The sequence below is a fragment of the Eubalaena glacialis genome, chromosome 14 (assembly GCF_028564815.1).
Source record: "Eubalaena glacialis isolate mEubGla1 chromosome 14, mEubGla1.1.hap2.+ XY, whole genome shotgun sequence".
Lineage (NCBI taxonomy): Eukaryota > Metazoa > Chordata > Mammalia > Artiodactyla > Balaenidae > Eubalaena > Eubalaena glacialis.
The window spans coordinates 32372202-32395665 of record NC_083729.1 but is presented as its reverse complement, the minus strand read 5'-3'; the positions used below and the strand labels follow the sequence as shown (position 1 = coordinate 32395665).

At 34.5% G+C, this 23464-nt stretch overlaps 1 protein-coding gene across 4 annotated transcripts in view; it reads left to right on the top strand.

The window, feature by feature from the left end:
- MAP4K3 (mitogen-activated protein kinase kinase kinase kinase 3) overlaps positions 1-23464 on the top strand; it is a 196508-nt gene that overhangs the window by 136110 nt on the left and 36934 nt on the right. For 3 of the 4 annotated variants that reach the window (XM_061211157.1, XM_061211159.1, XM_061211160.1), the window contains 5 exons: positions 91-201; positions 4778-4856; positions 9506-9564; positions 10849-10911; positions 19093-19151. In XM_061211157.1, the coding sequence (XP_061067140.1) occupies positions 91-201; positions 4778-4856; positions 9506-9564; positions 10849-10911; positions 19093-19151 (371 nt within the window). The remainder of the gene's footprint in view (positions 1-90; positions 202-4777; positions 4857-9505; positions 9565-10848; positions 10912-19092; positions 19152-23464) is intronic. The other variant, XM_061211158.1, reaches the window with a different exon arrangement.

The window sequence follows — 23464 nt, the reverse complement described above, 5'->3', positions numbered from 1 at the left end:
GCCCTGAAATATGTCTTTTTTCAAAAGATAAAATGTCACTCAAACAGACTTCTAATAAGTGTTCTGTACTATGTTATTTTATTTTTATAGCACCCGTTTGTCACACAGCCTTTGACACGGTCTTTGGCAATCGAACTGTTGGATAAAGTGAATAATCCAGATCATTCCACTTACCATGATTTTGATGATGATGATCCTGAGGTAGGAATTGTTTTTACCAAGTAGTATATATAACATATATGTATATAGTATGTACATCTGAAAAATCAGTTCTTTTAAGTTCTGGATCTAGTTTAAAGCAACTCTTGAGGGAAGAATTAACTCCTTGACTTTGGAAGTCATGAGCTGGATTTTTCCTATTGACTACTTACAGAGACTGTTTTCTGAAAATGGCAAAGGCAGAATCATCTAATCTACTTCTTGAAATTACTGTAGTTTTTTTAAAGTAGTCATTTTAGATGAAGTTGCAAATAAATAATCCATTGTAAAAGAGAATGCAAATGGGAAGCACCTACACAAGATGTTAGAATATACATAAAATTTCTATTCTATTTTCTTCTCAAAAAGAATCCTTGTACAATACTTCATGAGTTATTAGTGGTTAGTAGAAAGTATAGGATTGACTTTGTTAGTGACTATTACCCTAATTGTCTGCTGTAGACGTGTTTAAAAATGAGCCAGTGTAGTTAGAGAATTAAATAACCCTAGTATCATGGGAGCATTGGTATGAATGGAAGCTTCACTTCGGCTGGCATATGTAACATTCCTAACTCAGCTAATAATTGTGGCACCTAAGATAAACTCAGTATATGTGACATGTCAGAATTCTGTTATTGGGTCTGTAACTGAGCTGGATAGCCTTGAAATTGACTGGCTTTTGGAAGGTACTTAAAATGGTGTAAATTCCATTGATGATACTGAAGGAACGATAGCTCTCAGTGGTCAGAAAGATGGTCTCAGATTGTCTTAGGTAAGAGAGAACCTTTCTATCAATTCATCATTGTTCTAGCTTGTCATCTTTATACAACTATAAATAAGCTACTATCCCTTTGTTTAAAGGTCTGGAAAAGCATTTGAAAACAAAAAACTTAAGAATTGTAAAGTATTATTGACTTTATACTAGGGAGAAATTGGGTTTTGTTGTTTTGCTTTACAAATTCTTCTATAATTTAATATACAGGTGTTCCTTCATTTGCATGGTAGTAAAGGACTGTACAAATGACCAAGTAAGGTGAAATCCTGCAAAGCAATCTTTTTTGTTTTTTGAAAGGATCCAACAGCATTTTTTTATATGTAAATTTATTTATTTATTTATTTATTTATTTATTTATGGCTGCATTGGGTCTTTGTTGCTGAGCGGGGCTTTCTCTAGTTGCGGTGAGCAGGGGCTACTCTTCTTTACGGTGTGCGGGCTTCTCATTGCGGTGGCTTCTCTTGTGGTGGAGCACGGGCTCTAGGCGCGAGGGCTTCAGTAGTTGTGGCATGTGGTCTCAACAGTTGTGGCTCACGGGCTCTAGAGCGCAGGCTCAGTAGCTGTGGCACACGGGCTTAGTTGCTCCACAGCATCTGGGATCTTCCCGGACCAGGGCTCGAACCCGTGTCCCCTGCATTGGCAGGTGGACTCTCAACCACTGCGCCACCAGGGAAGTCCCCTGCAAAGCGATCTTAATACTCAAGGAGAAAAATTATAATTGTTTTGTGACCTTAAAAAATTTTTGTTAGAAGATTAAAAACTCTCTTACTGTCAGTTTTAAGTGTATAGGGGAATGAAAAAAATAGTAAAACTAATATTTTATTTAGTACATTGTTAAGTATTAGAACCTGTGAGAATTGTGTTTCTTTTCTTTGTTTAAAAAAAAAAAAACACTTCCATGGATTGTTTCATTATCAAGTAGTCTGTTGATTGAGTAGATTGCATACTGTTTGCCTTCTTCTTGTCATATAACTTTATGATACAGAGCAAGTATCTTCTTTATGCTTTGGTGAATGTCAGATTCCTTTCTAAGTTCAGATCAGCTTCCAATATTTTATCCTTTGAACTTTCAATGCATGAAATAACCTCAGTATTCCTGTGATGTGAAATTTTTTGCTAGCGCCCCTTCTTTTGGGGCACCTTCATCCTTTTTATCAGGACTTCTTTCTTCACTTATGTCAGTTTCACCTTCACTAAGTTACCCTGGCTGTGTGTCCACAGTCTCTTGAACAGTGGTAGTGTCAGCATTCTCACAGTCAGCTATTTTCTCCTGTAACTTCATTTATGTTTGATGCAAACTTCGTTTCCAACATTATCCAGAGTTATCACTTGCTGTTTCTTTGCAGCAGTTTTATCTTTGTTGGCTAATTTATTCTTTCAGTTACCAATTTTTGTAAAAATGTCACATGAGTATATTATCATTGGGAGACAAGGAAGCAACACAACTACACACTTTGCTGTCTGTGCATGAACTGAATAACAGATGCTCAGTGACCAGTCACAGACAGACTTTGAAAGTAGTGATGTGATTAGTTACGGATCGTGATGTGCATCTGTTATTCACATAGTGATCTGTGGACTGACAAGCAGGCAGTGAAGTTTGTGTTTTATGCAATTATAATTAATATACTGAATGTTGATAAGATTAATATACTGAATAATATACAATTAATGTTATATAATATTATACAATTAATAAACTGGTGACTGAAATTTGAACCATGTTATAGAGGACTAGTGTAATTTAACTATATTATAGTAACTGAAATTTGTGCATATCAAGACTACAGGACGAGGACTGCCTGTACTCTTTCAGTGCACTAGATGCTGCATTGTTGTCCCTTACTTCATCCTGTTTACTTGTTGTGCTGAATTATAAAGTCCTTTAAAATGTGTTTAAAGAGGAGAAATAATAAACCAAATATAGAAGTAACCTGTGGAATAAAGATTCTTCTGAAATTTTCTCATATAGCAGAGAAAGAAATTTTTCCTTATCAAGACTATGTTATTAGTATTATAATTGTTGGTTAGGGAGGAGGGTAACTTTTCTTCTCACCATAGTTTAAGATCATACTTTCCCCAGAGAAATCTATAGTAATTTATACATATATAATACTATAATATATGTTATACATAATATGTAGTATCCAAGTCTTACTATTTGCAAATGATTTGTAATTATAATTGCTAAGTACTGTGTTGTCACTCAGAATTTGAATGTGTCTAACTAGCATTTCAGCACTTGCTGTGATACTATATAATGTTGTGTGGAAGTTGAATTCTCTTGAAAATATTTAGCACGTGTACTAGTTCTACTTTAGTCTTTAGTTGTTTTAGTTTAGTATACATTATTCACAGTGGAAGAAAGTTGACTTTTCATGTAGGGTTCCCATGTAGTTTCTATTTTAGAAGTACTATACATTGAAGTAATTGTGATTAATAGCATTTTCTTCTCCTGTATGTTAACCCATGTACTAGGTACAGCATTATAAGATTTAATAATTTTATAATTGCACTGTTGAAGCTGGGAAAGTAAAACTGTTCTCATAGAAAGCATAGATTTCATCCATGTTCACTGATAACAGCAGTATGTGTGACTAATCTAACATGATACCTATTTTTGCTTGTTCGTTTTTGCTCCAAATATTGTGATCAAAAGTCCAGGGTTTTTCTTCTTCTGCGGCTAACTAGCTGAATGTCCTCATCTATAAAATGAAGATTAATACTTGTTTCACAAGTTTATTTTGAGGACAGAATGCGCTAAGGTATATGAAAGCACTTTGTAAACTACAAATCAGTGTGTACATGTAAAGTTTAAATACTTAATTTTTTAAATTATTTTTGCTACTGTTTTACTACATTGGTGTTTTAATATTTGGGTCTTAGATTCATATATCTTTATTCCTGAGAGGTGCCTACACTGAGAATAGTTAACTTGGGTCCTGTTCTTGATTTGCCTTATAGAGTCTTAAGAATTTGAGCTCAAATGTTTATGAATTACATTTTCCAAAAGATATGTGTAAGAGTGTATCTCCTTCAAAGGTAGTAAAACTTCAAAGATAGTGTTTCACACACAGAAGAAAAAACCTATTTGGTACATGAAATAGATGCTGGCATCACCTCTTAAGGTAAAGCCTTAGAGTGTATAGAATGGAGTTGCAGAAGCTTTTCAAATAGGGTCTTTTTTACTCCATAAGGTTGGAGGAATGTCCATGAATTAATAGTAAGAAGAACTCATCCCCACTTCACCTACCCCCCAGGATATTTCTCTCTGAAGGTGACAGTACGCATAGAGAGATTTTAATAAAATAAAAGGAAAGAAAATAGAGTGCTGCTTCTACAAGAAAAAGCATTAAAGTGGGGGAAATGTTGTGTTTACTAGGTAAGAAGACCATAAATCATTAATGCCTTTAGCATTATTTCGTTTCATTTATCTCATCTTTCTTGATATAAGAAGTAGAGGCAGATTTTTTTTTCAATTACAATTTTCTCCTCTGCAACAGGGAAAGCTAGCTGCAGCTTTTGAACAGCTATTGTGTTCTTGAAATATTCAATTTTGAATATTTATTTATATTCAACTCATAGAACATTAATTGGGAACCTGCTGTGGATAAAGTATATCCCTAATCTTAAGCTCCCAGTTTGAGGAGTAAGAAGCTTTCAGTTTCTGGTTGCCATTTTTTAAACAAATATTAACAAAGTTGTATTTTGTTCCCATTTTTATATGAAGAGAAGTATTTCTTTCATATTTGGGTAATTCTGTGGACCAGACTGTGGCTTGTCATTGATTTTGTTCTTTCCTAGCCTCTTGTTGCTGTCCCACATAGAATTCACTCAACAAGTAGAAATGTGAGAGAAGAAAAAACACGCTCGGAGATAAACTGTAAGTGTATCCTGTACACAGTTTATAATTTAACAATGAAAAATAAGATTTCAAGTTTTAATTTAGTTGCCGTTATTTTTGCTTCATTTTCTTCCAAGTAGTTTTTCTTATTAGATGCTTTGAAAGGTAGAGTTTAATTAAGGCAGTAAGAATTTCATTTTCCTTACTCCTGAGGACTTTCTGGTGGTGTCTGGGGGCGTGTATTTATGTTGTTATTGTTTGGGAAGAGGAATAAAATTCCTAGAATAGGCAGGATAGAAGTAATCAAGGCAGTGCTCCCTAAACTTCCATGTGGGTAGAACTTGCCTAGAGAGCTTGCTAAAATGCGGTTTATGATTCAGTAGATCTGGGGTGAGACCTGAGGTTCTTTACTTCTAACAAGCTCCCAGGTTAGATAGAAGCTGATGGTCCAGGAGAGCCAGGAGGGGGAGAGGTCTGCACATTTAAAAGCTAAGTAAGGGAAGTAGGGACAGGCACTATCACCATTTAATAGAAAACAGAAAAGAAATGCAGAGATGAATAGATCTGCCTGTGGGATGGAGTCATACACCTGGTTAACAGCAAGCCCTAGATCTCTCGGCTTCCAGCCCAGCGATCTTTCGCAAACACGGCTCCACTTCAGAAACCACCTCAGCACGCCTGTGTGGCTTTCACACTGCAAGTCCTTTGTGAACCTTCCTTTGGAATTTTGGCTGGACCGTACACTGTGTGTTAAGTTCTTGGCAGAGCTTGGTGCTAGTGCTACCTGGAAATGCTCTTAAAAGAAGGAAATTCTTTAAAGAAAGCACCATCTACTTTACCAAAAGCCCATGACTGGGATTTGTACTTTGCCTACAGTTAGTTGTGTGACCATATAAACTTAACCTTTATAGCTCCCTCTGAAGCCATGTGATTTAAATTTGCTAATTTTTCCCCAAAAGTATTTTTCTGAAAATGACAACCTTAGCATGTGAGCATTTCCCATTATTTTTTAATGTACAAAAAGTAATTACAATACGTCTTTGTCATTTCTTTAATAATACAAAAGGTGATTAGAGATGCCTTTGCAGTTAGAAAACCTTCTGTGTTCAGTACTACTGAAAATCTAAAGTACTTTCTATCTTGTTATCCAATTCTGTTTTTAAATTGTATTGTCAGGCCCTTTACTGCAAAGTGCAGTTTCCTCTTAGTCATCCTTTACTAGTTTGTATCAGTGATTCTCAGCTCCTAACTGCATATGTGTGTACATGCTATTTGAAACTATAGATGCCTTTACCCTAGTTTTTCTGAGACTCTGATATGCCCTCCTTTTGATGGACATCTTCCCTTCTCCCGTGTTTGCCAGTAAGAAAGGTGTCATATCCCTCTAGTATGTTGAGGTAGCAACAGGATTAAAACCACCACTTCTTACAATTTGTGGGTTTGATGTTTGAGGCTTTAAAATCTTATGCAGTGTTGTAGCATCTGCTTTCTTAGGATGTTTTATGATTTTATGTAAGATGTGATATATAGAATAATCAGTCATGCTATTGACGATAAAGGCAGGCTTTAGAAAAAATAATTTATTTTAGTATTTGTATATATTTGTTGCTCTTGATAATGTTTTGTGTTTACAATTACATGGTATCTCTCCATGCAGCCAAGGTTTTCTCTTTATTAAACTAAATGGTGTTTGGGCAACATATATGTAAAAATTGGCTCACTTGCAGGAAGTTTGTTGCTCTCTCCCTTTTAGGAAGTCCCCTCTGCCTTCAGTTAAATATGATAAGCAAAGACTTGCTTTAAGAAGAAATAATTCTGGGGCTCTTCTTGTCTGCCGTAGTGGGATCAGTTTTGACCCCTAATGGCAAGTGATGGGTCAGCAAGTGATCATGTCGGAGCTATTTCAAAGAAGCTAAGGAGGAGTTTTCATCTGGATAGTAAAATATAAATTTATGGTATGTCGCTTGACATACGTTCAAGGAGATGGTAGCAGAAACAGAGATCAAGACCAATAGACAATTACAGATAAGTAGGAATTTTCGACATTATTAAGAACATCATAAATAGCACTGTAGCCTGGGATGATTGCCCAGCAGTTATTTGAACAGTAGTTGGAATGTCTTGTGGCAGACATTTATCATAACTTTAGGGAATTTGGAGAGAACAGAAGAGTGATACCAGTGTAAGGCATGAAGAATGAATCTCCGTAGGGACTTTGCTGTACGGGCTCCTGTCTCTGGAAAAGTGTTCCCACAGAGTACAGGGGTATTGAATACCTGCTACAGTTGGGGTTCTGTCCTTGCTATGAAAGTTAGTCTAGGGACTTCCCTGGTGGCGCAGTGGTTAAGAATCCACCTGCCGATGCAGGGGACAGGGGTTCAAGCCCTGGTCCGGGAAGATCCCACGTGCCACGGAGCAACTAAACCCGTGCGCCACAACTACTGAGCCTGTGCTCTAGAGCCCACGAGCCACAACTACTGAGCCTGCGTGCCCCAACTACTGAAGCCCACAAGCCTAGAGCCCGTGCTCCACAACAAGAGAAGCCACCACAATGAGAAGCCCGCGCACCGCAATGAAGAGTAGCCCCTGCTCGCCGCAACTAGAGAAAGCCCGTGTGCAGCAACGAAGACTCAACACAGCCAAAAAAAAATAATAATAATAATAAAAATGAAAGTCTAAGACAGCATCCCTGCACCCCTGTACTTAGTGATTATGCAGTCCCGTGGAAACAGGCATGTTCACATGTGATGATAACACAAGGCAGATAATGCATGAAACTGTCCTCATGTAATTTTATTACAGATTTAATTTTGCCATTTGATGACAAGTTTAGATGAGAATTGTTCAATAGGGCCTCTATCAAGGTGATATATATATAAATATGTTTTAATACCTTACTAAAATCTATTTTGTAATCTTTGATATGTGATCATATGTGAACAGGTATGAGGAACCCATTGTTGAACAGCCTACTTATCTCTAAGGGCCAGAATTTGATATCTAGTGCATAACAGCTATAAAGCATATACATACTTCTTCACACACAACTGGAGATCTTGTAGGGCTGTGTTTCTCAACCTTTTTTACTTGTGCCTCCTGTTGCTAAATATTCAAATCTCATGATCTCCTTTATTTGGTATTAACATTCACAGTAAACCATACATATACTAAGCTAAAATCAAAACAGTTATAAAATGATTGTACTTTGAAATCTCACTCATTTCCCTGCCTTGATTGAGAATGGCTGTTTTGGCTGAGCTCTTAATAGTTGAGCTGTGATATTATTTGTGACTGTCTGTTTTTCTTCTTTTTAATGTTTTATATTTGTGCCTCTGCTTTTTTTTTTTAATTTATTTATCTACTTATTTTTGGCTGCGTTGGGTCCCTGCCGTTGCACGCGGGCCCTCTCCAGCTGCGTTGAGCGGGGGCCACTCTTTGCTGCGGAGCACGAGCCCTAGGCGCGCGGGCTTCAGTAGCTGTGGCTTGTGGGCTCAGTAGTTGTGGCTCGTGGGCTCTAGAGTGCAGGCTCAGCAGTCCTGGTGCACGGGCCCAGCCGCTCCGCGGCATGTGGGATCTTCCCGGACCAGGGCCCGAACCCGCGTCCCCCGCACTGGCAGGCGGACTCCCAACCACTGTGCCACCAGGGAAGCCCTATGCCTCTGCTTTTATCTCAGTGGTCTTGAATGCTGTACCCAGGTTATAAAATCAGATAATGACAATGATAATGAGATACAGAAATTAAAGGTAAAGGTAGTGAAACATTCATTAAATTAGAATAGCAGGGGGAAGGGTGAATGTAGTACAGTCAATTTATGTTGGCTCTAGTATTTAGTTTATACTTCAGCTGCAGAAGTGTAGTTATTTATTGTTGTATAACAAATTACCCCAAAATTTAGCAGCTTAAAACAATAAACATTTATTATCTCACACATATTCTAAGGGTCAGGAGTCCAGGACAGCCTAGCTGGGTGGTTCTGCCTCAGGGTCTGTTATGACAATCAGGGTGTCAGCTGGGGCTGCAGTCTTCCCAGGGCTTAACTGAGGTGGAGGATTTGCTTCCAAGGTTACTCACGGAGCTGTTAGCCCAAAGTTTCAGTTCCTGGCAGTGTAGCCTCTCCTTAGGGCTGCTCACAGCATGACTTCCTCCAGAGCAAGTGATCCAGTAGAGAGAGCCCAAGACAGAAGCCTTATCTCTGAAGTTATATGCCATCATTCTGCCGTTTTCGTCTGGTCACATAGACCACCCCAGGGAAGTGGGAAGGAAGTACACAAGTTTATGAACACCAGGAGGCAGGACTCATTAGAGACCATCTTGCAGGCTGGCTTCCAGAAATAACTCTGCCTGAATTGCTGTCTGTATACCAAAGTACTGAGTTAAGATTGTCTCTATTTTATGCTGGGTCACAATGAAGTAGCACCTTAGATCCTGACTGTAACGTACATGTAATTTTGTTAATCATCTTTTTTTTACTGTGGAAAAGGCCTAGGATTATTAGATTAAGCTTTAACAGCTTAGACTTTCTTGGTTTTTTTCCAGCTAACAGATTCTTTATTTAAATCTTTGGATTGTGATCAGTCTATGGGAGATGGTAAAATTAAATAGGTTTTGCTATGGAAGTAACTTTTTAAATTATTATATCATTAAAAATATGGAAACAGATGAAAGCTTTACTTTTTTTCTCTTTTAGTTGGCCAAGTAAAGTTTGATCCACCCTTAAGGAAGGAGACAGAACCACATCATGAACTTGTAAGTAGTGTAGTCTTGGAATCTTAACGCTGAAAGTAAATGTTTTAATTAGTCTTTGTGATATGTTGGTACTGACTACAAAAGCTAGTTATTAATATTTTCAAAGCATTTGGGGAAATAAAAAGGTAACTAATTCTAAAATTTGGAATAAATAAATCTGTGTTGCTGAGATTGAATATTTTCAAAATTATTTTAGGAGAAACTTACTAGTTTTACCATTCGCTGATTAAATGTTTTTAATGCTAGCCCTTTTTTTTTTTTTTTTTTTTCATTTTTGCTTTGCAGTTTTTGAGGGGCTTTTTACATAAATATTCATTAGGATAAATGCCACAATTTTAAACTACAGTGTTGGACCAGTAATAGCATATCTTCTCATTAAATTTATGGGCAGTTTTTTAAGAGTGTAAACCACCTTTTCTAAATATCAGGACAGAATCCAATCTCTTTGGAGTAACTGAAACTCAGGAGAGACTAGGTGTACAGAGCAGATTAAATTTATCATTTATTTAAAGATAGCTAAAACATTCTTTTCATGATTCTCTTTTGTTAATTTTTTATATACTCCTTTCCAGATATATGATAAAATATTAGGTGCAGTCTCAGAAGCAAAATGCTGTACAAACATTTAAGATGTTAATATTCTATGGAAGAATAAAAAATGAGACTTAAAAAACAAAAGTAATCCTAATGAAATTACTTAACCAAAGCTCCAGATTATATGTTTCATTTTTTTCCCTTTTCTGTTTAATAATGAGAAGAAAGTAACTGTTAATGAGCGCTCAGGATTGAAGTGGGAACTTTCTTCTTAAATTTAATGCTTATTTTAACCCACTTGACTAAAGGCATACAAAGGCAGTCTTTAGCCTTTTAACTTAAGGAGTTGCTCTAATTCAGTATACCAGCATGGAGGAAAGGAATGCTAAAGAAAAATTCTTAAAATGATCATGCTGTAATACTTAAGCCTGACCTTTATGTAGAAGATGGAGAAAGTTTAGAAGAAAACATAATCATGATGTTTATAAATGCCAATTGTTATTTTCTGCTTCTCTTTTTAACTTACCATTGCATGTATTTAAATTCTGTACTAATTTAGTAACTGTATTATAGAGCAAAGTTGTTGCACTGTTGCTTTATTAGAAGCTCCTTAATCTGATTTGACTTTGCATTTACCTTAATAAAGTTATGTTAGCAGGACTTACTTCACTTGTGAAAGTTTCCCGTTGTGAATTTGTGGCTTTTAGTCTAAGTGTAAATAACTTGGGTTTCTTGGTCTCTGCTAAACAGCCCGACAGTGATGATTTTTTGGACAGTTCAGAAGAAATATACTACACTGCAAGATCTAATCTGGTATTTCTCATCTTCTGATTTTCTTTGTCAGCATTGTTTTAGTCTTAATTGCTTTTAGGGTTTTTTAATCAAACATTTTGTCCAGTTTTAATGAACCAATTTAAGCATTGTTTTATAAGTTCCTGCCAGTTAGCAACCTACCATATATAAAGGATTATAGCAATTTTTTCTACACGTTAAGTAAACATATTTACTCGAATATATTATAATGTTACAACAAAAAGTTAAAGTTTTTTCTTTTTTATAAGAACATTTTGTTTTCTCACTCAGATATGGATTTTTTTCTTTAGAAATTACATTTCCCTATAAAAATGTCCAGTTTGAATAATGTGACTTGTTTTAGTGAACTAGAAACCATCCATATATATACATATCCATATATTACAAAAATAAAATATATATAATTTTAAAAAATAATTTACCCCTGATTAACAGTGTAATCAGTCTCAGATGAAATTTTAACTTTGTAGCATTATGAAGTATCCAGTTTTCTCAGGCCAAAATTTGGGTTATAAAAACTCCCTGAAGTTATAAATATTAAGGCTATCTTACCATTAGGTAAGAAAAGATGGGCAATTAACCCTAATAAATATTAAATAATACTTTTAATAGTTGCTATTAAATAGTTTTTTCTAGTTCTGTAGCTGGCCAGGGCCCCAAGCTGCCTCCATATTTACTCCTAGATTCCACTTTTCTGCCTTTTCAATCGAATTTTCCTTCTCTTTCCTTCCTTTCTGCCTTAATAACATACCTCTTTCAATTCTGGTTAGTTGAAATGTTTCTTTATATAAATTCCTATATCTATGCCCAGTAACATTTGTAGAACATAAAAGAGATTTTAGACATAATTTCTCTTTTAGGAAAGTTGCAGTCTTGGATCAGTGGAAAATACTTATATATATAAACTCTTGGCCATGCAACAAAATGTACAGTGCATTGCCAAAATTTTTTCTGGTGGTGACTATTGATGAGGAAAGGCAAACATATAATAGGTACTATGGAAATCAAAGAAGGAGGAAAGCTTTTGGGTTAATATGGTTCATCTGCCTTCTGGGAGGGACTAAAAGACTGATTGCAGTATTGTATAGGAACCATTATATATTTTCCAGGAAAATAATGGACAGTTGACTACTAAGTGTCATGGGAATTAACGTGGGAACAGTCATTGGCACAGTTCTGAGAGACGGCAGATAAAGAGCTGAAATTATGGAATGGTTACACTACTACTAGAATTATGGGATTAGCTCAGAAAAGGAAGATTGAAGTCATCAAAGAGGAAATGATAGATGAAACCATGAGATTGCATGTGTTCCCCAGTTAGGTCTGAAGAAAGAAGGTACAGAAAATTGGTCACCACAGGGGTGATGCCTGTTTTGCAGTCAAAGGTAGAACCAACTCTGGAGGTGGGAAGAAGCAGTTGGAACACTAGAAGAGTCAGTAAATGGCCCAGAGAGGCCAGAAAGCATGAGGCCAGAATTAACCATGTGAGGGGACAAGTGAGATGCAGTGCCTGAAGACAGCACTGCCAGTGATTTCTGGACTTAAAATTTCTTCAGAATTAGGCATATATAGGCTAGAATGACAATAGTGACATTTGTTGTGGAAATAAAAGACCACAGAATCAAAAGTTTAAATTGACTGTTTTATGTATTAATATTCTCCAGGAAAATACAACACCAAAACCAGAAATATACTACTTTTAGAGTTACAAATATTCTTTTCTCTACCCTGTGTGTAACTAGCCTAGTAACTTGAGTGAGTTATCCTGGCTCTGTTCCCTAGAACTACCTCCCACACCCCTTACATAATCAGTAGTTTCTTATGATAGAGGGAGCAGCTGACAAGGGAGTCTTGTGACAGAGAAGGGCTTTAGGGACAATTAACTTGTGGATAGTTCTGGCAGAAGAGGGATGAATGAAATATTTGTCAGGTCCTACTATTTATAAAATCAACCTTAAAAAGCCCACTTTTAATGATAAAAGCTAACACTTACCTAGAAGTTTTTTTAAACCAGGCTTTATATTCTAAACACTTTAAATATGTTAAATTATAATCCTTGTTTTACAAATAAGGGGATTTAAAGTGCATAGAAGCTGAAATCGACTTTAACCACCCAACTGAATAATAGTGGAGCTGGGATTTGACCTAAGCACCCTGGCTCAACAATTCCAACCTAAACCACTATCGCCTCTACCCAACAATGTCAGTATTTTTTCCCCACTAATACTGGTCTTGTGCTCATGCTCTCTTTTTAATCAACATATATGTTCCATAGTTATTTTTTTTATTGTAGTAAAGTATGCATAACATAAAATTTACCATTGTAACCATTTTTAAGTGTACAGTCCAGTGGCATTAAGTACATTCATATTGTTGTGCAACCATCACCACTGTTGATCTCCAGAACGTTTTCATCTTCCCATGCTGCAACTCCTTACCCATTATACAATAACTCCCATTCTGCCATTCTATTCTCTGTCTCTGAATTTTTCTGTACTCTAGGTACCTCATGTAAGTGGAATCATACATTATTTGTCGTTGTGTGACAAATAATGTAAGTGACTGGCTCACTTCACTTGGCATAATGTCATAACATCTTCAAGATTCATCCATGTTGTAGCATGTGTCAAAATTTCTTAAGCCTGAATAATATTTCATTATATGTATAACCACATGTTGTTTATCCATTCATCCATCAACGGACACTATTGTGAGTAATGCATCTGTGAACCTAGATATACAAGTATCTGTCAAGTTTCTGCTTTTAGTTCTTTTGGGTATATAACTAGAAGGGGAATTGCTGGATCATATGATAATTCTATGCTTGATTTTGGGGGGAATTACCGTACTGTTTTCCATAGCCGCTGCATCATTTTACAGTTCCCACCAGCAGTGCACAAGGGTTCCAATTTCTCCACATCCTCTTTGACGCTTGTTATTTTCTGGTGTGTGTGTATGTGTATATTATTGAAGTATAGTTGATTTACAGTATGCCATTAGTTTCAGATGTATAGCATAGTGATTCAGGGGTTTTTTTTTTAAGATTATGTTCCATTATAGGTTATTATAAGATATTGGGTATAATTCCCTGTGCTATATAACAAATCCTTTTTGCTTATCTATTTTATGTACAGTAGTTTGTATCTGTTAATCCCATACTCCTAACTTTTCTCTCCCCCTTCCCTCTCCCTTTTGGTAAGCATAAGTTTATTTTCTGTGTTTGTGAGTCTGTTTCTGTTTTGTAAGTAGATTCATTTGTATTATTTTTTAGATTCTACATATAAGTGATGTCATATGATATTTGTCTTCATCTGATTTATTTCACTAAGCATAATATTCTCTAGGCCCATCCACATTGCTGGAAATGGCAATGTTACATTCTTTTTTATGGCTGAGTAATATTCCACTGTATGTATATACCACATCTTCTGTTGATGGGCACCTGGGTTGCTTCCATGTCTTGGGTATTTTAAATAGTGCTTCTGTGAACATTGAATTGCATGTGTCTTTTCAAATTAGTGTTTTTGTTTTTTGATGTGAAGTGTCCATAATTATTTCGGTCTCCTACTTTCATAGTTCTAAAACCTTAGCACTGTGAACAGGATTTCAACTCTTAAATACTTACTGCTGGCCACTAGAAGCCTGATGGACCCAAAATGTCTGGCTGTCATGTTAGTAGACAATTGGCACCAAGATGACAGCCCTAAATCTTTTGGGACCCAAAAGAAACATTTACCCCCTTAAAGACCTTGCTGCCTAAAACTTCCATGTCATCAATGATTTCTGGTTGTTTTAAGTGCTAAGTGTATTCATCTTATGATTTTTGTAAATGAATTTAGAATCATTACTATAGTAAAGGTTTTTTTTCTTAATCAGGCAATCATAATATATGAAACCAGAGTAACAGAGCTTGATTTTTAACATTGTTAGTGAGTAGAAAGGTCTTTAAATTTTGAAAGATGCCTGAGTTAAAAAAAGCAAAGAAAAAACTCAGCAAAATTCCATAATAATAAGAGTTTTTGCCCATAACCATAAGAATGGATATAGCCGATCTACAAGATGCTGTCTTTACGTTAAAAGGTATTACACATCTGTTCAGCTGCTGCTAATTTTTTCTAATTTTCCTAGTTCTACTAGGCATTTTGGCCCATATACCAATGAAGAATATATTGAAAGGTAAGAACAGTTGACCCTTAAACAACAAGGGGATTAGGGACACCAGCAGTTGAAAATCCGAGTATAACTTTATAGTTGGCCTTCCTGTGACTCTGCATCTTTGGATTCAACCAACAGCAGATCACTTGATATTGTAGTATGTATTTATTGAAAAAAATCAGCATATAAGTGGACTCATACAGTTTAAACCCATGTTGTTCCAGGGTCAACTGTATATGTAAAACACTATGTTAATTGCTATGGAGGAACGTAAGTAGTAACATAATCATTGCTCTGAAGAAACTTATAGTATATCTGAAAAAGTAAGAATAAAATATTTAGGTTATAATTAAAAACATGTCGAAAAGATATACCCAATTTATCATTATCAGTAACCATAACAGAAGTACTACAAGATTACCCCTGAATTAGGTCAGAATTGAATAAAGTCTATAAATAAAGTTAAATTTATTCTGGAAAAGAAACATCAACTTTGTTAATTTTAAATCTGTTAAACTGTTACTTACTATAAAATTTATGTTGTATGGTCACTTTTCTTACCTATTATATATGATGCAGTTTCTAGGGAAAACTCACTTCATAATTGCACAATTACAGGACATTTTCTAGAGTATCAAAACTAACCTGCTTCAACTGTACTTCAGTAAAATTAAAAAAGAAAAAGAAACTAACCTGCTGATATTCATTTCCAACCTTGCTATACAAAAGTCATGTTTATTCACTTTGAGTCCCCTTAAGTCTTCTGCTTTTATTAGTCAGAATACTGCTTGTTCAGTTGGTGTTCTGACCCTACTTGCTTTTCTTTTTAAGAAATAAGAATTATCGAGGGTTTAGTCCCTTTTACTTCTGTAAATTATCTACCACGTTAAAAGGTGTCTCCTAACACCTTTTAACACTCCTAACACCTAACACTCATGTGCCATAGTTTCTCATTTTTTTGATGAGAAAAAAAAATTCCACTATTCTCTTTTTTCTTGGTTAAAAAATATTGTTAAAGTATTTTTTCTTTTGTGTTTTTGTAGCCAACTGTAACAATTCTTTTGACTTCCTGCTGTTTTCTCATCAGGTATAGATAGACTTTGTAATCTCCAGATGGGTTTTAAAAAAAAACAATAATAAGATTTTCTTGGCCATGTAGTTTCCTTTTCCAGTGTTCCACGCCACATCCTCTGTTCTTTTTCAGCTCTTGCTGGGACCGTGTCTTCTTAGAGGCTCTATCCGAGTTCTGAAGTACTCCTCTATTCATTAAAACACTGAAGTTAGGACTTTCTGACCCCAAAAGATATTTTTATTGGGCTTAGGTTGACCATCTTAAATTTTTTTCTGAGTGTTCAATTTGAATCTATACTGGGCTATTGCATGTTTTCATCCATGTTGTTACTGCTTTGACTTTGTGTAGTTAAACACTGTCATTCATTAATAAGTTGATGCCTGATTTATGCTACTAAATTTTTTATGTCTATCCTGGCATGTTCAAATGTATTCTTATTTAGCTTATAAAGAATGGCCATGTTTTACCATCATTTTATAGGGTTATTTTGAGTGTTTTTCCAAGCATAACTTTGGTAGCATTTTTCTATTACAGAATAGCTTCCAAGTCCCTTTGGAAAGCATTTTAGATCAATCTTTCTTAGACTACCCGAAAGACACATAAATGACTACTAACTTTGCCCAAGTTTCCCTTTTCTTCCTTTCCTTTTTATTTATTCTCATTTTTCTTATCTGATTTGCTGTCTGAATTCCTGCCATATAATAAGTGCTTGGTAAATAATAGTTGAATTAAATGAGATTGACTACTTATTAGAAGGACTTAGTGCAATCCTTTTCCTTGATGACATGCCTAGCACATTGGTTTTGTTTTTTTCTTTTTTTCCTACGGATGCTAAAACATAACTTGATTTACAGAGAAGGAATTAATAAAGAATGAAACCCGTTCAATTTTAGCTTTCCTGGTAGGGCTTAACACATGCCACATTTAATCATCAGACCTGGATCTGTCAGCAGCTTCTCCCCATCCTGAATGTTATTCTGTATGTGAACTTACACTCCATTTTCTATTAAAATATTTCATTAGTTATTTCAGATTCTTCTCTTACCTTCCTAAATGTATCAGTTGATTTTTTTAAAATTATTATCATCAACCTGGTAATTGTCATGTAGCAGATGAGCTAGCTATTCTTAGGACATATCTATGTTTATATAACACAAGCCATGGCCACTCTGCACAAATTACGCTTTTGAAAGCTGTCATTTGATTAAAGGCTTAAGAGATTATATTGGCTAAAGAGGTTGCTGGTCCGGTAGAAGGGCCCAGTTACGCGTAGCTGAAGAAAATGAAGTTGAATTCAGGAAGGTATTTATTGAGATTAGTACTTTTCTTTACTAAATACCAAAGCTTAAAGTCTCCTATATAAAGTCATGACCACTTAAATAGTGCAGCATAATAACTGTGTGGCAGTCTTGTGATAATAGCAATTTCATCCTATTAAGATATGTCATTACAAATTAAAGAGAACAGGTGTCCTTTTTCATTAGAATTTTATGTGATACCAGTGTGACAGTTCACTAATCTTTTTTGTTTATGATGTGTTATCTCTTCTGTCACTGGTAAGAACATATATTATTATGCATGGAAGAACACAATTATTGAAGAAGACAAAATTTGAGCCTTGTCTAAACCAGGCTTTTGGCTTTTAACTTTTCACTTAAATGTGATGTATTGCTTAGAAGTCTCATATTTCTAGGCTTAGTATTTGTGTGATCTATAATTATCTATGTGTATCTTAAGGAGGCTGAAGTGTTAGTTATCTGTTTACAGTAAAATAAACAAATGGCATTTGAACACGCATTTATTTAGGGCCTAATTAGTGTGTGCTAGGTACGATGCTAGACCCTAGGCTGTAGGGAAAAAAGATGGATTTAACAATTTTCCTTTGTTTGAGGAGCTTATAGCCTGGTTACTATTTTTATAAACTTGTAAATAAGTTAATTAAAAGTCAGTGTAAATGCTAGAGGAGACTCGCGAAGAAGGTTGCACCTATCTTCCTGGACAGTCTTGGAAGGCTGCTCCAAGAAGGTAACTTTTGCATTAAGTCCTCATTGTGCATCTGGCAGTATCTTGTAAAATTAGATAGCGCTTTAAGTACACTATATTCTAATGAAAATAAAATTCATTTAAAATGTTAAATATTCCCCCTTAATCATTAAAACAGTGCTTGAAATACAGTGGGAGAAAAGGAAACTGTACTTTCCGTGGTTGTTGGAAAGCATTTTTTTTCCTCAAGAAGGCATTTGAGTCGAGCACATAGATTGTTAGTTCCTTTAAATTTCAGTTCTTAACTCTACAGCCTGCAGCGTTCAGTGGAAATGTTTAAATAGTTGAAGAACTGCCTTAATAATATTCGTTTGAAGTTTTGCTACTTAACTCTTTAAAAAAATATTAAAAGTCCTTAAATTTAGTTTATAATCTTGTGCAATTTCACATGTATAATTTACTTTAAAAGACCACCTTCTTTTTAACCTTTAAAAAATTATTACCTGCATGAAGCAGTAGTAGAAATATGTGAATGTGTATATACACATAATTATTGCAGATCTTATATACAAAGTCAAACCAAGATTTTTGTTGCTTGTTCTCTTCTGTAGTCATTTTTGCTTCATTATAGCTTGAGCATAAATACCTTACTTCAGCTTTTTTCATTCGAAAAACTGATTTTTACAAATGTTAATTACAGTAGCAACAACCATAAATGAAACTTGCATATAGTGTTCAAACAAGTTCCCAGGAAAATTTTGGTAACTTAAATAATAAAATATATAAATTAGGACTACAAACTTCTGAAATCTTTTATTGTTGGAAGTCCTACCTTGCTTTCTTTTTAAGAACATATAGCAATACAGATTTATTTGAAGTCTGGGGTTTCTCTTTTAAAAACAATATGCGTTAGTGTATCATGATTTGTGATACACTACTATTTTGCTGAATATTTCATTCTGTACTATTAGGATCTACAACTAGAATATGGACAAGGACACCAAAGTAGTTACTTTTTAGGTGCAAACAAGTAAGTAAAATTCTTTTAAATTAAATTTAAATTTAAGAATAATTAAATTGCCTTAAAATATGTTATACATTAATTGTATTTTAAATATTTACAGTAGTAAATTGTACTAGTCTGGTAGATATATTTTATAATATGCTTTTAACTTTTCTTTATTACTATCTTGCTAATCATCTACTCAATAATTGTCATAATGGGGAGAGTCACCTTAAATTTTTTATATCAAGCTACTTTGTAGACCTTACCTGTTAGAGAAAATAAGTACATTCCAACTAAAGATAAATATATGTTTCAGCAATTTATTTCTTTTATTTGCAAAGTTGACCTGTTTATTCCTTACAAAACTTGCTTTGGTACATCTCCCAGATGTGTTGGCCTATGAAAACAGATGGAAATATTCACACTATTTAAAAATCTTTGTCTTAACTTTTTAGCTGTTAAGAGTCTTTTAAAAAGTAGATAGCCGTTAAAATATGTCTGAAGTTTTAAAAGTTATTTATTTTATGCAAGAAATAAATCCAACGGTTGTTTAAGGTCTGCAGTATACCAGGCACTGTCTAGGTGGTGCAGCACGGTGGTGAAAAGGCAGCTTACAAGGTGTAACAATTTTAGATGTTTCTAGGCCTGAATTAGCAAGGTATGGGGACAGGACTCTGCTCTTCCCCGTAGAGTCTCATTTCCTGAGTTCATGGATAAACTATCATTATAAAAGCTAATTTATAGGGAAATATTTAAATTGCCAAAATCTCCCAGCTATGTAGATATTATTTCAATAATCAGAACTACTTAAAATTTCCAAATATAATTTCAGTGACATTAGAGGGTTGAGACATATTATATACCCATATTTTAGTTAAAATATGTTAAGTTAATATGTTAAGTTAAGCAGGTGACTAAAAGACAAGCAACTCAGATTTAGAGATAATAACGCAAAATCATGTCTCTTTTTTTATAAACTAAATGTTTAAATACTCTTTTCTTAACCCAGAAAAGGCTTTGAATGACAAGCTAGAGAAATGCATTAGTTTTGATTTTGCTGAACTTCAGTTAAATAACATGAAGTTTTTGTTTTTGTTTTTGTTTTAAACCTTATGTTTCCTAAAATGGAAAATAAGTCTAAAATTTCCCTGGTTGAAAAATGAAATTTTATCAAAATAGTAACATTTGCTGTTTATAGTTTGTCTTGATTTGTTGATGGGCAACAAAGGAAAGTTTGTCTCATAATGGGTTAGCAAATAAATTCTGACATGTTTTTGTGTTATTTTGTCTAAATTTCAGGTCACTAGTTTTAAGGATCTTGTTAGCAAATTTTGATGTATTTTAAGAGATTGGATAATTTTGAAAAATATTTCATTTACTTTGGTTTATTTTAAATATATTTTTACATTATGTACTTGCAAAAATACCCCCAAAATGGCCTATCATTAAATGCTTTTCTAGATTCCTTAGTTCCCATTGTCTGATTTTTTGATTGTTAGACATTTTCATATTATATAGTTACTTTGGCTAGGTAAAATGTTAATAATTTCCCCAACCTTCATTTTTTGATTAATTGGATCCCTGCTTAAGGAACTTTATTCTATATAACGAATCACTGGCAAGGTAGGTTGCCCCAAAGTTTGCCCTTTGGCTGTGTTTCGTGTACAGGTATATACATACATGTGACATGAGCATGGATGTAGCACTTCTCTTACTGTACTGCTATGTCTGCTTTATTCTTGTGACTAGGCAGTGTTTTAAAACTCACAGGATTTCCTGCTTTCTCCATAGGTGATCAGGCAGACAGATTTCCATTTATGGGTTTCTGCCTATTCCAGACCACGCAGGAACTAAGTTTGTTTTTTTTTTAAACAGAATGCATATGTGTTTTGACTTATTGGGTTGTTTTCTTTTGAATCGTTATTATTGGGGTCAACTTTTCTGACTATTTAAACCAACAAAATACTATTTTTAAAAGAAAACTCAATTATTTCTGATTTTGTTTTTAATGTAGAGCAAAAGTTCTAAAAATAAATTCTCTTCTAAAGACTTAAGTAATAGTGAAAAGAAATTCCTGGCATAATTAAGTATAGTAGTAGTAAATGCCAGATCCAGAGTCAGAACTGTCTCTTGCTATAAACTGTGTAACTTGGAGAAATTTACCTCAATTTTCTCTAATAAATGGGGATTATAATAGTACCTGCCTCATAGTATGCTAAGGGTGAAATGGAATAATCATTGTAAAGCATTTAGCACATTTAGGGTTTATTACACATTAGTTGCCCTTATTTGTAGTGTTTACTCAGTAAATGTTGATTGTAAGAGCAAGTGAATATGAGTGAATAGAATTGCTTTTTGGTTTTAAAGAAATAGGGAAGTTTTTTGGTTTGTTCTCAAATACAATCAGGGCAGTACTTACAGATTGTTTTGAGTCAGTTAGGCAATTTTGAATGATTCTAGTAACCCGCAGCTAATTCAAATATGCCAAATACTTTGGTGGTGGTTTTTGACTTCTCTCCCTATCAGTTTCTTCACTTTATCAGTTAAATCTATGATCTATGTTTGCATGTTTTTCCATTTTTAACCTCTTCATCCAAATTTTCTGGTCATTTTAAGACTTCATGAATTCTGTAACTTTATTAACAAAATATCTTAACACATAGTAGGAAATTTACAAGTAAATGAATTAAAAAATATATATATGAATCCCTAGCCTTAGGATATCTGTTTTTTCATGTTCTCTTATTCTTACAGAACCTATACTCCCAGGAAGATAATGTTTTAAAAAGTGGAATGCCATATAAGTCCAATTAAATACGGTAAACTGAAAATAAACTACATTTAAATTCCCTTCTTAATTATTTTCAAATGCTAATATTCTCTACTGGAAAAAGAAATGGCTCAAAAAATATTGTCACATGCTTAAGAAAAAGTTTGTTTTCACATCTTCTAAGATGATGTGAAAGCCCACTGTACAGTTCAGAGATATTACGTTTAATTTGGTAAAATAATTTAAAGCAGTGCTTCCAAAATTTTTAGTCTCAGGATCCCTTTACGGTCTTAAAAATTATTAAGGATTCCAATGAGCTTTTGTTTATATCACTTATAAATATCAATATTTATAGTACTGGAAATTTAAACTGAAAACTTATCATAGTATTTATTTCAAATAGTAATATACTCATTCCATGTTATCATAAAACAAAAATTTTGTGTGTATTAAAAAATTCCTCGTCATTAAGAACCATTTCAGGGACTTGCCTGGTGGTCCAGTGGTTAAGACTTCACCTTCCAGTGCAGGGGGTGTGGGTTCAATCCCTGGTCAGGAGCTAAGATCTCACATACCTCGTGGCCAAAAAACCAAGACATAAAACAGAAGCAGTATTGTAACAAATTCAATAAAGACTTTAAAAATGGTCCATATCAAAAAAAATCTTTAAAAAAAAAAAAAGAACCAATTCAAATGCCACCTCTTAATGGTACCCTCCTTGCAACACCACTTTGTTCCTCTCATGAGACTTAGAAGCAGCTTTATATATGTCAGTATAATACAGCAAACGTTTTGTTGAAGGCGACAAATAACATTTTTTATGAAGAATAGCTGTTTTTTTCCTGAAACAAAATAATATTAGTAAGAAAGGTGGCATTGTTTTATATTTTTTGCAGATCTCCTTAACGTCTGGCTTAATAGAAGACAGCTGGATTCTCATATCTGTTAGTAATCTATTATGATATCATACACCTCATAGTCTCCAGAAAACTCCAGAGTTTCATTCTCAATGAAAGAATAGGAGTGAAAAAAGAAAGAAAAAGAGTGAATAAGAGTAAAAAAAAAAAGTGCTTTAGATTATGAAAATAGTTTTCTACCTTGCAGACCTCTTACAGGAGCCTAAAGGACCCCCAGGATCCCCAGACCGTGCTTTGAGAATTGCTGGTTTAGAGAAATGTTGCTTAGTTAATAATAATAAAGAAAACACTGAGTACTTACTGTGCTCTGAAATACTATTCAAAGAATTAATTAATTGTATCTACAGATAAACATTTTGACATAGGTACTATTGTAATTAGGAAAATCAGAGTAACTTATCGAAGGCCACATAGCTTACAGTGGCAGAGGCAGGATTCAGATTCAGGCTGTCTTTGCTTCACAACCTGTCATCATTTTGCTATACTGCCTCTAGGTAGAAGTCCTGTCTTCTTAGAGCTAGCCCTTGAAGAGCTTTGTGAATAGGTAATACATTTGACTGAAGTACCTTAATTTTTTTATCTGCAAAATAGGATTTGCAATTAGTTTATGGTTTTCCTATGTCATTTGCAACTCCAGACTTAAAACTTTG